Source organism: Drosophila willistoni (genome assembly GCF_018902025.1).
Source record: "Drosophila willistoni isolate 14030-0811.24 chromosome XL unlocalized genomic scaffold, UCI_dwil_1.1 Seg141, whole genome shotgun sequence".
NCBI lineage: Eukaryota > Metazoa > Arthropoda > Insecta > Diptera > Drosophilidae > Drosophila > Drosophila willistoni.
The window spans coordinates 12,742,179-12,757,397 of NW_025814052.1; the positions used below are offsets into that span (position 1 = coordinate 12,742,179).

The 15,219-nt window shown below is 37.1% G+C and overlaps 1 protein-coding gene across 1 annotated transcript in view; it reads right to left on the minus strand.

Annotated features, from left to right (window-relative positions):
- LOC6641336 (mucin-5AC) overlaps nt 1-7,379 on the minus strand; it is a 29,036-nt gene extending 21,657 nt beyond the window's left edge. The window contains exons 1-2 of the mRNA XM_047011192.1: nt 6,997-7,379; nt 6,707-6,923 (exon numbers count right to left, since the gene is read on the minus strand). Coding sequence (XP_046867148.1) covers nt 6,707-6,923; nt 6,997-7,350 — 571 coding nt within the window. The 5' untranslated portion in view covers nt 7,351-7,379. The remainder of the gene's footprint in view (nt 1-6,706; nt 6,924-6,996) is intronic.
- Nucleotides 7,380-15,219: the final 7,840 nt, after the last annotated feature.

Sequence of the window (15,219 nt, forward strand, 5' to 3'; positions counted from 1 at the left end):
GCTGCAAATAAATAAATTGGTTGAATTTGGCTAAGCAGCTACAAAAAAAAAAAAAAACAAATCAGGTAAAACTGTACATAAATGCTGGTGACCCCGACGTCATAGAAAAACCAAATTATACAATAAATATTCGATTTTAATTAGCAAATGATTAAACAACATTTATTTCATATCAAATATAACTAAACTTATTTATGATTAAAATTTGATTGAAAATTACTTGAAATTTTGATGAATGAAATTGGATTGGATTGGGTTTCATATCTCACCTCTCCCTTCAGCTAACCAAACTCAAAGACGACAATTAAACGACCTGCTAATTTTCTTTGATTTATTATGCTAATTGTTCGTTTAATATAGATACTTACTAAAGCTAATCGAAGCTAACCCTGTACTCGGAATAGATGCCGCTATAGACAGTCGATATTTATTTCAAAGTCAAAGTTAATTCATATCCAGCAGAGCATAAAAATTTATAGAACTAGCCACATTGTCTGCCCTGATTTCATCATATCGTTTAAATTGAATAGAACATATTTGGCTTTTGACATCCTGTGTAGGGGAGGATGCTTTGTGCTCGGCAGTCGTCCGTATGGCCAAGGGCAATGTGACAAAAGTATGGGGAAATGTGGAACAGAAGGACGCGCGTCAGGTCCTTACATTGCATTCCCAAGACATTTTTTTGTATTTGTAAGTTATTGTTTGTTTGCAACAACTTTAGTTGGTTCTTATATTAAATGATTTAAATGTTTCTTGAAAACCATTTCAATTCCATAAAAATTGCTATTATGAGTTTCATCTTAAAGCTTCCGGCTTACATTAAATGTCATTAAATATTTAAATATGCGCTACGTCGCGGCAAGTCAAGTTTTTTGGCAAAAGCTAACGTCAATGCCAGTGCCACCCAATGGAAACCCAACCCGACCCAACCCAATCCTTTCCTTTGCTTGCTTTTCCTATTCAACATTCCTTCAATCTACTTCACGGGCAACAACAGAGAGAAAAAAATTATACCTAAGACTTTTAATGAGATGAAGGCGAAATTTCATTATGAAGTTTGCCGACTTGCCTGGGGATTTGGTTGAGGCCTAAAGATGGTGTTGTTGTTGCTCTTTTAGCTGCTGCCAGTCACCAGTTCCCTGGTTCCCAGGTTGCCAGTTGCCAGTTGCCAGTTGCTAGTTGGGTGTGGTTGCGAACGGTAACCTCGTTAAGCTTAATTAATAGCAGCAATGTGATAAACACCAAGGCTAAGAGAGGCCCAGCTTGGCCGCCATTTTGTTGTCACCCGCTTCAACTCAACTGAACTCAACTCATATACACACACCCACACCCATACAGAGAAACTTTTTTCGCCCAGGTGTCAACTACAGCCAAGAATGGCACCATGAATGGCTGGTAACCCGGAGGGGGGGGGGATGGGGAAAATAAACATTGTTGGGTAGAGAAGTTCGTTTTTTAATGAGCCCAAATGTCAGGTTGGCTAATGCTGCTGCTGCTGCTGCTGCTGCTGGCACTGACATTTGACAGATTTCCAAGCCCATTTTCTACTTATTTAAGCATTATCCAAGACAGGGTAGATATGGTGGATAATCCAACCCTCCTCTCCCCCTCCCCCCTTGTATGCCATCGTGATGGAAATTGCTACAACTTACAAAAACTTGCCTTGAGAGAGAGAGAGAGACAAATCAACATTTTATAGTTTCATTTTCCCTTTACTAATCATTTTGTATTAAATATATGTAAGAATAAGGTGCGCGCAATAAGTAAGTGGGACAAAGACTCATCACATTATTTTGTCCAAAATATGCAGTTTTTCGTTTTTTCTCTTCCTTCTATATTTTGGTTGTATTGTTCTTCAGCGATGACCAAAAATTTGTGAAAAAGTTTCACAGGTTTATCCAAATACATTAATTTTTAGAAGCCAATGTTGAGTTTTGCGAGCAAAATAAGTAAATGAACAGATTGCTTGGCTGTCATCAAATCCGATAAAAAATCTTTTAGGCATATTGATTTAACGGCTTTAGACCCACGGAAAGCAATATTCAAAAATAAAGGGCTTATAAGAAGCCATTTTTCAAGAATCGGACAAATTGGACATCCAAATGCTCCAAAACACGCTTAATAAAAAGGCAGCTCGTATACTGCAATTGGTAAGAAACAGAGTAGAGGGCTATTCAATCGTTTAAAGTTGTTTCAGTTGGTTTTTATTTTTCATTTTAAAATTAGGAAACAAATTAACAATTTCTCCCAGTTACTTATTTCGTTTGAAAATATTTTGTTCGATTTTTTTCTAATTTTGCCCGAAGCTTTTTTCTATTTTAATGGGCTGAAATATATTTATAAATTTAAGAAGTTTAAAGATAAATTTATTTTATTTTAATATCTTTATCGGTCTAGTTAGTATAGATAGTAATGTAGTGTCCCACTTACTTATTTCGCGCACCTTAGTTACTTTACATATTCAATATTGATTTAAATTTTGCCTAAAGTTTAGATATATCCAAACGAAGGAAGACGAATCACTATACAAGACTCTGTGCAGATCCTTTCATTGTTAGAAATTGAATAAGCATAAAATAAATTTCAACTCTAAGCTATATACATTTATTCTCCAGGGATTTCTAGGAGTATCTTGTGTCTCTGTTTGACAATGGCAGGGAGTATTATTTTGGTTGTGACTTGGAGGGAGGTGAGAGGCTATTTGCGAAATTGTTTGGTGGCTATTCAAAAAGTCATAGACATCTCAATGATTCAATTAAAATGAACTTTTAATAAATAATCGTACGCATTCAGTCTGAGAGCATTCCTAAAACTCATCACGTTCTCTCTTCCTCTCCCTCAATGCGTTTCCTACTTACTTATAGTACTTCTCGAATTGTGCGACGATAATCACGAGCAGTTAATTAACATATTATCGTAAATTCAGTAGCAACAACAATAACAACAGAAGATGAAGAAGGCTTAGAACCTTCCGTCCGGCAGCAGCAGCAGCAGCAGAATCAGCATCAGCTTTGGTAATGCACTTCAAAGTGCTTACACATCAATGCAATGCAAAGAGTTGGAAGGGTTTGGGGTGGGGTGGGGTGAGGCAGTGGGGTGTCCAACTCATTTACATTCTGTACAATATAAAGCCAAGAGTGAGTGTGGGTGTGGATGGAGGGGTGAGGGGGTGAGTGGTGTGTGGTGGCAATAATTACATGTGCTGGGCAGATATTCCTTTCCCTCCTTGAATGCCTCACATCCAAGTGATTGTAATTCATTAGTAGACAACGACCAAATGCATTTCCCATTTGGATATATGAGTGTGTGGGTATGTATGTATGTATGTGAGTGTGTCAGCGTGTGTGTGTGTGTGTGTGTGTGCAGATGAGTGTGTGGATTATGCAGTTTCCGCTTCAATGCAAACTGCAGTTCCAGATTCCAGGTTGCAGTTGCATCTATTGCAGCTGCTGATGCCGCCATTTTATCTAATTGCGTTCGCATTACGCATACGAGCCGAGGACCCCCATATCATTAAAATTACAACTTTTAAAATACAACAAAAAAATAAATCAACAACAAATCCTAAAACATCAACGAGGGTTGCCTCAAGCATATGTAAATAAAAAATTCAATCTATAAAATCTTTTTAATATCCATTTAGTTGGCAATTGGCCACCAGATCTATGATTTATTTTAGTTATATCTGATTCTATTAGCTCCATGTTAACTCATTCAAAGTTTCATTTGAAAGCCTCAATGTGTAAATTTTTCAATCAATTTGAAATTTTGAAGATTATAAGAAAAAGGTTCCTTAGATTCGAATGAAAGGAACCTACTTCAAAGGTCACATGTATAGTCAACCCTCGGATTCTGTGAATTGAACTCATTCCCTTTGCACATTACAGCTTATCGAGAGGAGTTGGGAATGGCAAATATTCTGAAGGGTGGGGTGGGGTGGAGTATATATGTTTGAGTCTGCAGTCTTGACAACTGCAAGTAGCATTAGTTGTAAATGGCAGAAAAAACAACAAATTACAATTTTTTCTGTGCTTTTTTTTTTTTTTTTTGGTTGCCTCTATTACAATGGATTTGGAATTTGTTTACTAATTGAAATTAAGCAAATATAACAGAAAAGCAAAAATTGGGTTGAGGCACTTGACCCATGTAATCCTTTTAAAACAAAATGGGCAAAAAGAAAAAAAAAAGACCTGTAACCGGATAGAAAGTTGTTGATCAAGGGGGGTAGAAGAGGAGGAGAGGAAAGGAATAACAAATTTGTCGAATAGAAATTTTGTTCTTGTTGTTGTTGGATAACGCCTTTTTCAAACGGTAATTAGTAGGGAGAAAATGAAAGGAAATTTCAGAAGAAAAAAGAAGAAGAAAAAAGGTCCCTTTGCTGCTGCTGTTGTTGTTCTTGTTGTTGTTGTCCCATAATCAAATGTTTAAAAAAAGATTTGAAAGTAAATCCCAAGGAATTATTTGCCACTTGAAACGTTTAAAAATGCCAACAAGAATGAATGACGAAAGGAAGTTGAGATGCGTAGCAAAAGAGAGAGAAAGAGGGTGGAGAAAGAGGCTGGAGAGGTCGACGGTCGATGGGGAGGCGGGAATGGGGGTGAACGGTCTCGCTTGAACCCCAAAAAAGAAAAAACAGAAAGAAAAAAAATCAGAGGCAGGGGTGGGTCCAGACAAACTTAATGAGCAAATTGTCAAATGCCGCGGCAAAGCGCGCACTTAAACATGGATAGACCATGCCCACCACCCCCACCCACCCCACTCACCCCCTCCTCTTCTCGTCATCCCCGCCGCCATTTGAACCTTTGACCAGAAATGCAAAGGAAAGAAAGAAAAAAAAAAACAAAAAAATTGACGAAAGAAAATGAAAAAGAAAAATATCTTGACGAGAGAGAGCAAAAAAAAAAAGTAAAAGTTGCCTCTAGTCGTCGTCCGTCGTCCGTCGCCCTTGTTGTTAGCCATGTTTGGGGATTTGAATAAACAGTTACGCTGATTTAATTTGGATCCCAGTACCTCCTCCCGCCAAGTGCCCTTGCACTCATGGTAGCAATCATGGGTGAGGAAAAAAAAAAAATTCTATCACAGTATGTTGTCTGTCACCCTCGATTTGATTTTTAAATTGCGTTCGTGATAAATTGACGAAATGAACAGCAATAACGCCATGACGCCACGACGAGAAGAAGGGCAGCGCTGAGGAGGGGGGGGAGGCCCAAGTAGCAAAGGCCAAGCCCAAAAGAAGTACAAACTGCCAACGCGAAATTGACAACTGTCAAGACGCCACCTCCTGCCCCTCCCCATCCCCCTCCCACTCGCCCTTCAGTATAGACATATAAAAATTAACTACAGACTACTTATCTTATTTCTTGCTTGAGCAGAACCCAAAAGGAAAGAAAAAACATCTACCCAAAAAAAAAAAAAAAGAAAACAACAAAAAATTGAGAAGGAAAACGAAGTCTATGTCTGGGCAATATGCTAAGATAACGTTGACGATGTCATCGCTTGGCACCGCTTCGAATCTTCAGGCCATTGAAGGGGAACAATAATGATGAAGATGATGACGATGACAATGAGAATGATGACGATGATGTTAGTTGGAGAGTTCGTCTCGACCTGCAACTGTGACATGTCAGGCTAAACGCGAAGCAATCAATTTAATTTTCAATGTCCTGTGACAGAGACAGACGCATTGACCACTAAAAGTTGCATATTCTTTGAGGTAAGTCCGGAAAACCAAAAGTGCTTCTCTATAGCTAACTCAAAGTAGCTGCCTTACTTGCCTTACCCTTTGTTTGAGGGTTGAGGTCAATATTAATTAGGTTTCATATCAATAAAAAATGTTGCCAAAAAACTATTAACCACAAGAGAAATAACTTTTTAATGTCGGATCTTTCATGTTACTTATCGGCTACATTTTCTTATGGGTAATAGTATATCAAAGGACCTTTCAATCACGATGAGGACGGGGTAGGGAAGAAAGTGTATCCCGCAAATGATAAGTTAAAGAGGAATCGTACTAAGTACTATTTGGCGATCATCTATTACCCCCAATAAACAATAAAGAATTGAGATTTGTTAATGACTGACAAGGTAATTTATGTCATCAGAGAATAGAGATTATATCCAAATCTTATTTATAGAGTGAACTATAAAGTAAATTTGAAAACTATTTCCTTACTAGAAAATACTTGAATAGTGTATAAACAGAGAAACCAATTTTGTATGTTGTAATATTGTGTTAATGAATATGTTTGGCATTCTAAACTCAAGTATTTGATATTGTAATCCAATAGACCCAAAACCTCAACATACAATGGGGGTCACTAGACTAGTACGTGTGGGGTTTTTTATGAGAACCTCTGATTCTTTTTGACTTCCAATCAACATTTGTCTATATTTCTACAGGTGCATTTGAACAAAAGTTCTCAATGTTTAGCTGCAACATTTTCTAAAATCCTTCAAATTATAAATACACTCAAAATACGCTTTCAAGAAGTTGTAGACCAAAGAAAAAAAAAAAAAAAACAACAATAGAAATTCTGATTTTTATATAAAGTTGTTGGGTCATTTGTGAATTTGAGAGAGCTACAGACAAGTTTTGTCTACAATGATTACTTTAATTTAAAGACCTACCACGATTTCTTGAGAATATTTCATGTTCATACAGAAAAGAAAAAACTTATTCTTGATGAAAACTTTTGCTCTCACTTACCTCTGCCACTTCGGCCCACAAAACGCAAATCATTGAACTTGGCCACCTGATTCTTCATCACGGCCGTGCAATTGCGTAATTCACCGCAAAAGTTCTCATCGTTGCCCGCTCGTATGGTCACAATGGTCCCGTCCATGACCTCGCCCAGGGCAAGCACTTTAAAGGCAATCGGCAGGGTCTTGTTCGAGCGCCAATGTGTGGGCAATGTCGTGCAGACCTATCAAATTGGAAATGGAAGTCAGAATAGTTGCAAATTAGTTGCAAAATAGTTGAAAGAAACTTGCACTTACCACATGAGGTGATCCTGTTTTCACTAGCTCGCCGGGATGTTCGGCTAAAAGGACATCGACAGTGCGCTCTATTAGATTTTCGGGTGTTAAATATGGACTAGTGTCCACGGGTTTTGTTTTTGCATTCGAGTTATTATTATTATTGTTATTATTATTATTGTTGTTGTTGTTGTTATTTGTCTCTGCATTGCGTCGCTTTGTATTGCTGCCCGTCGTGATCGGCGTTGTGCTTGTTGTTGTTGTTGTCGCTGCTGCTGCTGTTGCTGTTGCTGATGGATTGTGCTGTTGCTGCTGCTGCTGATGCTGCTGCTGTTGATTGGAGGTGGTCGAACTGACCTCAGCAGATATGTGCATTATTGCAACACTCTATCTATGCAAATGAAATCTTTCGACGATTTCTATTCACAATATTTTGCATCAAGTTTTACACTTTTACCGATACGATCATCTTTAATTGGAATACAAAAGATCGGAAAAAAAATTTATAAATACTTTGACAAAATGGTATTAATTATATTTGAAATTTTATTAAGTTTTTTAGTCAATTTAAATTCTGATATGATAAATGGTTCGCCTCGAAAACTTATATTTTTCTATCTATATAGATTGAAAAAGACTTTTAACAAAAAATTGTTTTTCTTCACTAATGAAACTTGTTCTAAAATAATTAAATACTAACAATTTGAAATCGTATAACTATTAGCGATATATATCGGTGTATTCAATGGGTAACCTTCGAACTTTAATAGTTCAAAATGATGCAGAAATTGCCTTTATAGATTCATAGACGGATCTTTGGGAACTTTATCCCTTAAAGTATGCAGTGCAGAGTTGATTGTAATATACAGATTACAAATAGACACTTGAATTTAAGTAACTATATTTCAGTTTTACTAATGTTGTTTACCAAATTTAGTGTTCTGATTCTGAATCTGTGCTTTATTCTAATTTGGGACTTGACTTTTGATGATTTAGTTAATAACCTTTGAAGCTTTTAAGACGATTTGCATTATCTTGCCATTTTACAACATTAATTTATATTATCAATCAAGTTTATTCTTACAACATAAGAAAGCATTGAAAGACTTTTACCTCAAAAGAGATATTTTAGGTAATCTTATCTTACTTCTTTGATGATTTTTTGTAATTATCTTTGTATATCCGAGGCATACTTTAAGGATCAGCACACTAAAATCAAAAATTCCAAGCAACCGCTAAGCTGTAATTGACATAAAACTTCCATTAAAGCTGCAAATTACATTCGTTCAGGCTAAAATGCATAGAGTAGATAAGCTTCATCATATTATTATCAAGAGAAATTTACCAATGTTAAGTGGATGCTCTTTTTAGGCAATTGATAAACACATAAACTTACATGAACAATAATAGAAACTAGTTAACCTGGCTAACAAAATACACACAGAAGACGATCACTTATCAACAATTTTGAACATTATGAAGTTTACTTTTTTTAGAGAACAACATAAAACACAATTAACTTGCACGTTTAACTAATTCAATTATCTAAGAGTTTTCACTAGCTTATTTTCATTATTACTATTATTATTGCACTTTAACTCGACCAACTGATGATGGGTTGATGGGAATTTTGGATTCTGAACCGCACACCTTTGCGTACAAATTGCATTTAAGTTGGACTCGGTGAGAGCAGCTCAATTAAATATTAAAAAATCATAACCATAATGAGTGTTTGGATGGCTATAGAGGGGGGTGAAGAATTAACGATGGATTACAGCTGATTAACTAAGATGCGAAAAATGGAAAAAAACAAAACGAGTGAAAGAGTAAAAAAACGTATTTAAATAAAAAATATAATCGAATCGACCAGCTGTTGCCATCTGTTTGTTTGTATGTATTGGCCACCCAAAAAAACAATGAAGAAAAAATTGTCAGAAATATGTACAGACACACGCACACACACACACACACACACACGCACATTTATTTCCATCATCCATACACACCTGAAATATAAATAAAAAATCATTTATTCAGTCAACTATTTGTGCATATCCATATATATATATATGTATATATATGTATGTATATGTATATCAGCAAACTGCCGGCTATATGTACTCGTTTTTCTACAACTTCCGTTTGTTTGTTTGTTTGTTGTTTTCTTTTTTTTTTCATTTAAATTCTCTCTTTTTTTTATATAAATTTTTTTTTTGTTGTTGTTTCGACTATGTGGCGACATATGTGGCCACAGACAGGAGACACAACAATTGGGGCAAAATTCGGATGCAAAATGATTCTATATATACATATATATTTTGGTTTGAGCTGAGCGACAAGTGTGCACCCTGAACACACATGTGCTACATCCTATAGACATACACACACACACACACACACAATTTGATTACAAGAGCATGATCTGTGGCACGATCAAGGTAACAGTTCAAACCATTACCGATCGTTGACATCAGACTCCAAAAAAGAATGCTTAAAAAGGACAATAATGCCATTTTTCAAGGATTTTTTAGGGTCTTTTTATGAAGTGTGTCCTATGATGTAGTAAACCGAAAGAGAACAACAACAACAACAATAACTCTGAGCTGTGTGAGCTTTGGTTAACAATAACTTTAAAATATTGTAAAACATATTTAGTAACAAATTTGAAATATTTCACCTAAATAAGCTTTGAATTGCAAATTGAAATATTGGCAAAATGCGAGAAAAAAAATACATTAAACATTGAATCAAGATCGGTTTCCTGGACAAAGCAACCAAACGGATAGAAATAATTCTAAGAAAGTTCCAAAAAAAAAAATAGAATATCTAAAAAAACTAAAGAAAAATCAGCCTTCTTCGAGAAGATGAAAACTTTGATGAAAAACTGTCACAATAAACCATTGAAATAACCATAATAAAGTAACCACCATAATTGAAAGAAACTATTAATTCAGTTTTGAGTCATAGAATCTTTGAAATAAAGAAAACTTTGCCCCCTTAAATAGGCAATTGGTTGGAAAGGTTTTTATTGTTTTTAAGAAATTTATAACTTTTCGTATTCCTTGCAACTTTTAAATGGTTTATAAGCAATTTTTGCTTTGAGAATTACTTTTTAACTACAGTAGATATTAAAAACTAATTCTTGAACTGCTAATTACATAGTTTGGAGGGCAAAATTTCCCCATTTTACAGCTCTAGATCACCCACTGACCATTTGAATAATAAAGAAAAACGACTAACAGTTTTTTATTCCCTAATAACTGACCTAAAGGTATATATTTTTACATCTTCTTTAAATATGCTGCGATTTACTTGAGGCTCTGTTTGTCATTTTTGGAATGTTTTAAATAAGAAATGCAAATTGCAAAATTTCTGAAATTATACATTGGGAAACCCACACAAAGTTTTGACTTCCTTTTATTTCAAAAATAATCCTTGGGGATTGTAGAAATTGACTTTTGGATGAGTTTAAATAAGGTTCTATTCCAACTTTCTCTCAATAACCTCTTTCTTACTCATTTCCCATCTCTTAAGATGAGCGATCTCCAAAACTTTGGATGCAGCTGATAAGTATGCTACATTTATTGATCACTTTCGCTGAGGCTAAGAATTTGCTTTGAACTCAAAACTTCAAATAAATCCAATTAAATTCCATTGATTTGCGACACTCGAATGATAGATCTTTCGATAGACTTACATTTCAACGATTGACTGATTGATGGCAGATGACAGCAAAAATAACACTTTTAGCACTTGAATCGTTAGATATTTCTCTTCTTTTTCTTTAGTATCACAAAATTAAAGCAGAGGCCACTTTCAAAAAAACATTTTTTATAATAATTGGGATATTTTATTTCAAATATTTTACACACACACACACATGCACTCACACACAAAAACACACACACATAAACTGCGATGGACGCGGATCGACATACGCACTTGAATTAGAAGAATAAACTTTGTTGATTTGTGTTTTATTTCGAAAGGGTGTGAGTGGGGTCGGTCTGGAGGCCTGGACCCTGGCGATCGAATCAAACGACACGGAGATATTAAACTATTTTTTTGCGGTAACCATGAACGCGACCACTACGAGCGGTTGGCAACGATGGCAATGTCGACGCCGGCAGCGACGACGACGACGACGACGACGGCAACGACGAAGCCTTCTGCCGTCTGCCGCCTGCCACCTCATCATAATCAGAGGGAAAACCGAAGAAGAAGAAGAAGAGGTTGTTGGAGATGGGTAAGAAGGACGAGCATAAGATGCTGGCTGAATGGCGAAGCTTTTCCCCGCCTTCGTGTTGTTATTTGGCTGGCTATAAAATTCTTTTTTCCTTGGCTTAACATTTACCGCGAGAACCAGTAGCAGTGGTTTCTTCGGTTTTTCTTCTTTTTTTTTTTTTTGCCCAACTTTACTCCAACAGCAGCAGAGTCAGCGCCAGCAGCAGCAGCAGCGGCAGCGTCAACGCTGGCAGAGCCCAAAACCGAAACCGAAACCAGAAAACGTCAACTACACCACAAGCGGCCCAGAAACGACGGCCGCAACGATGTCTTCAAGTTGGTCTGGTCTTGGTCTGGTCTGGTCTGGTCTGGCTTGGTCTGGTATGGTTTTGGTTTTGGCCTGGCCTAACCCCAAACTCAAACCCAAACCCAAACCAAAGGCAATCCAAAGTTCCAGCTTCTTCATGGCAGAGACCAGACAGAGAGCGCTCCCGAAAGAGAGAAAGAGAGAGAACGAGAGGAAGGCCAAGATGGGAAAAAAAATCGCTCAATTTTTTGAGGGTGCTCGCACCTTATGCTCATTCTTGGATGGATGGAAGACGACAACGACGACGACGACGACGACGACGACGACTGAAGCAGCGTCGGCGGTGGCGGCGGCGGCTGATGGAAATGGAAGAAAAATAAAAACGTGTCTAAGGCAAATTTTTTGAGTTGAATTTGGCGCAACCCCCAAAACAGCTTCCATCTTGGAATTGACTCAAGGAAAAAATCTCAAAAAAAAAGTAAACCGAAGAGAAGGAAGAAGGGAAAAAAAAACGCAACGAAGACATGGAAAAACGGAAAAAATGAAACCAACGCGGCTTTTGCGGCTAGACCTCTAGCTAACCAGAGAGCAAGAGAGATAGACTTAGACCCAGCAGCAGCGACAGCAGAGTTAGAGTGGAATAGCTAGAGCGAAAGAGTGACAGAGCTGAAGAAAGAAGGAGATAGCGAGCGAGAGAAAGAAGGAGAGAGATGAAATCTTGCGGCTGCCATTTGCGGCCAAAAAAATATATACATATACCTATATACATATGTATGTACATATTATAGTCTATAGGAGGAACCTAAACCACCCAAGTACCCAAGTACCCAAGCACCCACCGAACCACCCACCCACCCACCGACCGTCTTGCCTTATCGCCTTGTTCCTTGAGTGAGTGGAAGGAACCAAAAAATTGCGAAAGAATATAGAAGAAAATACTTCTTGGTGCAGGCGGAGTTTTCTCGCGTTTCTTTTTTGACGTTGTAGAGTGGGCAAGGATTAGGATTCAACCCTCCTTTCCCATAACACACCCACCCACCCACCCTCACACCCCACCCCCAGTCGCAATCGCACATCTAGTCCCTTTACTCCTACTCCATTTTGCGGTTTACACTAGCTAAAACACAACAAGCAAGTCGAGGTGAGATGATATCGCTTTTGGTGGTGGTTCTCAGTTCTCCCCTCTGTCTAAATTTGTTTGGCGGTTGCGCATACCTCGAACATTGAACGGGTGTGCGCCTATGCCTATGCCCTTGCTGTGCGTCTGTGTGTGTGTGTGTGTGTGGTTTGAATTATGAAACCACAAGAATTATTATACGCCTGTGGTCGATTACTATATCAACCCGAGCAAAAAAAAAGGATGGCAAAAAATAAAGAACGAAAGAGAGAACGAAAAAGAAAACAAATACAGAACACATTCTGGCCAACCAAAAGTGTTCTCTGTCCCATTCTAAGAGCAACCAATGAGCAACGTATAAGCAATTTCTGTTAAGTTCTTAAATCGAAATATAAATTACTTACATTTACAGGTAAAAACACCAATCAAAATCTTTACTAATTCAATTAGAAATCACATCACACTAAAAATCATTAAAAAGATACCATAAATATATTGTCTAGAATCTAGATGATAATATTATTGTCATAACTTATTCAATCTCATCAGATTTCGTTGACTTTGAAAGTATTGCAAGCTGTTCTATATCCATCTTTTATTTTACAGTATGTATGTATGTAGGTAGGTACTTATTTTATTAATATCCATCAAAGTATTCTAAATCAACTACAATCAACTTATATTAGTATTGCATAAACTTGAATAGATTCGTTAGTCTTTATACTATAATATACTTAATTATTTGTCCTTGTAACATTTTTGCCTCCCACCGAATTTGTTCATTTAAGATTCGCTTTCAGTTCAAAACCTAAAACTTAAATTAGTTAGTAATTACTAAACAACTTGTAAAATAATCTGCAACTTTTAGAGCCATCGACTTCATATCTGCAAGAGTTACAAATTATTTTAGTATACAAAGCTGCAGAAATAAGTGGAACTTAAAATGTGTCCTTTACTTTGGAGAGTCATGACGATAAATAGATATATAATCAATAGCGAATCCTAACGTAAAGTAAGATTTTACAACTAGTACTTGAAATTAAGGGGCACCTCGGTTAGGTCTAGACTACGATTCAACGTTTCTAGAACAAAACCCTGAAAATTGTGTCAGATGCTAACCGCCTAACATCGAACGCAGAGATCGTTGAGCCGACAAAGATTCATCTTGAACCCATCAGCCATCAGCCCTCTGGACAACAGAAAATCAAATCAAAACACCTCAAGACCTACCTCATTCTGCTACCATCTCATATCCCCTAACATTCTTTATATGGTCAATGTTCACTTCTCTTGTTCTGCTGATCATTCACTCTCGGCCAGATTGCAGAAGTCCTTCTGCAATATAAAAGATGAAGTTCTTTTTATAAATTTCTTTTAATTTTAGTTTTAGCTTTCTGCTTGACAAACTTATAACAGAAATAAACTGAAGCTAATTTCAAAATAATTGTTAACTTTCTTAAGTGCAATGTCTAAACGAGATTATATTAGAGCTAAAGCATCTCTAGGTCGAGAGCTCCTGCTACTACTACTCGCTTAAACCAGTTGTGAATTATAAATGCGAGTGCATTTAAGTTACAAAACTCCATATTTGTAATATAAATCTAAATTTCCCATAGAGCGCCAGAAGTTATTCAGTGAATTCTCGAAAAACCTTTGTGAATTCGCCTGCAGAAAGTGAAGATTGCTTTGTATGCTTATCATTAGGCCAAATCGATGGCAGGACCACAGTTTCCTTTCAAATGTGGTCATTACGCAATGCTAAGAAAGTGCCAATTAAAAAAAAAAAATAGAGAGTGAGTGCCAGAGGCGCGAGAAGAGTAAATAAATAAACGATTTTCTGTTGCTCAAGTGCAAGAAGTAGTTAGAAACAAAAGGCGTTCAAGTGTCCATTCGTTTTACCTACCCAGAATGGAACACCGCGAAGCGCGGCCCATGTGAAGCCACCCCCGAACAACAAAATAAAAACAAATGTTGAATGGTGACAATTATGAAGCCTTTTCTCTACTGACAGAAACTGGACTCAAGCAACAATGGAAAAATATCCCTTTGCTGGCAAAAGATTTTGTGTAAATATAAACGCCAAGTGGGTAAAACGACAAGCGAAGAAATCCAACAAGCAGCAAATGAAGGTGATGCGAGATGATGGTGGAGGGGTGAGGGGTGACAGGTAGAAAAAAAGTAGAAAGGCTGATGCTGAAGTTGAAGCTGTCGCTGTTGCTGCCGCTTTTTCCTCTGCTTCGGTTCGCTGTCAGCTTTTGTGTTGATTTTTCTTTTAATTGTTGCGGATTTGCATTCTGACACATTTGTCAACCTCAACCTCAGACTCAGAGAGCGACACGATGGAACACAACAACAACAACAACAATGAATAAAAGAAAAAACAACAAACAGGAGGATACAACAACAAGGATCCAACAAGGCTAAGGAAAGTGGATGGGTCCTACCCCAGGACAGGTAGGCCGAAAGGATTGTTTATTATTTATTAGCTTGAGGCATATATGTCTCCATGTCTCCATGTGTCCATGTGTGTGTGTGTGTGTCTGGGTTGGACATTTTGTTTAAGCTCCGCTGAGGATAAAAATAAACACCAGGGGCC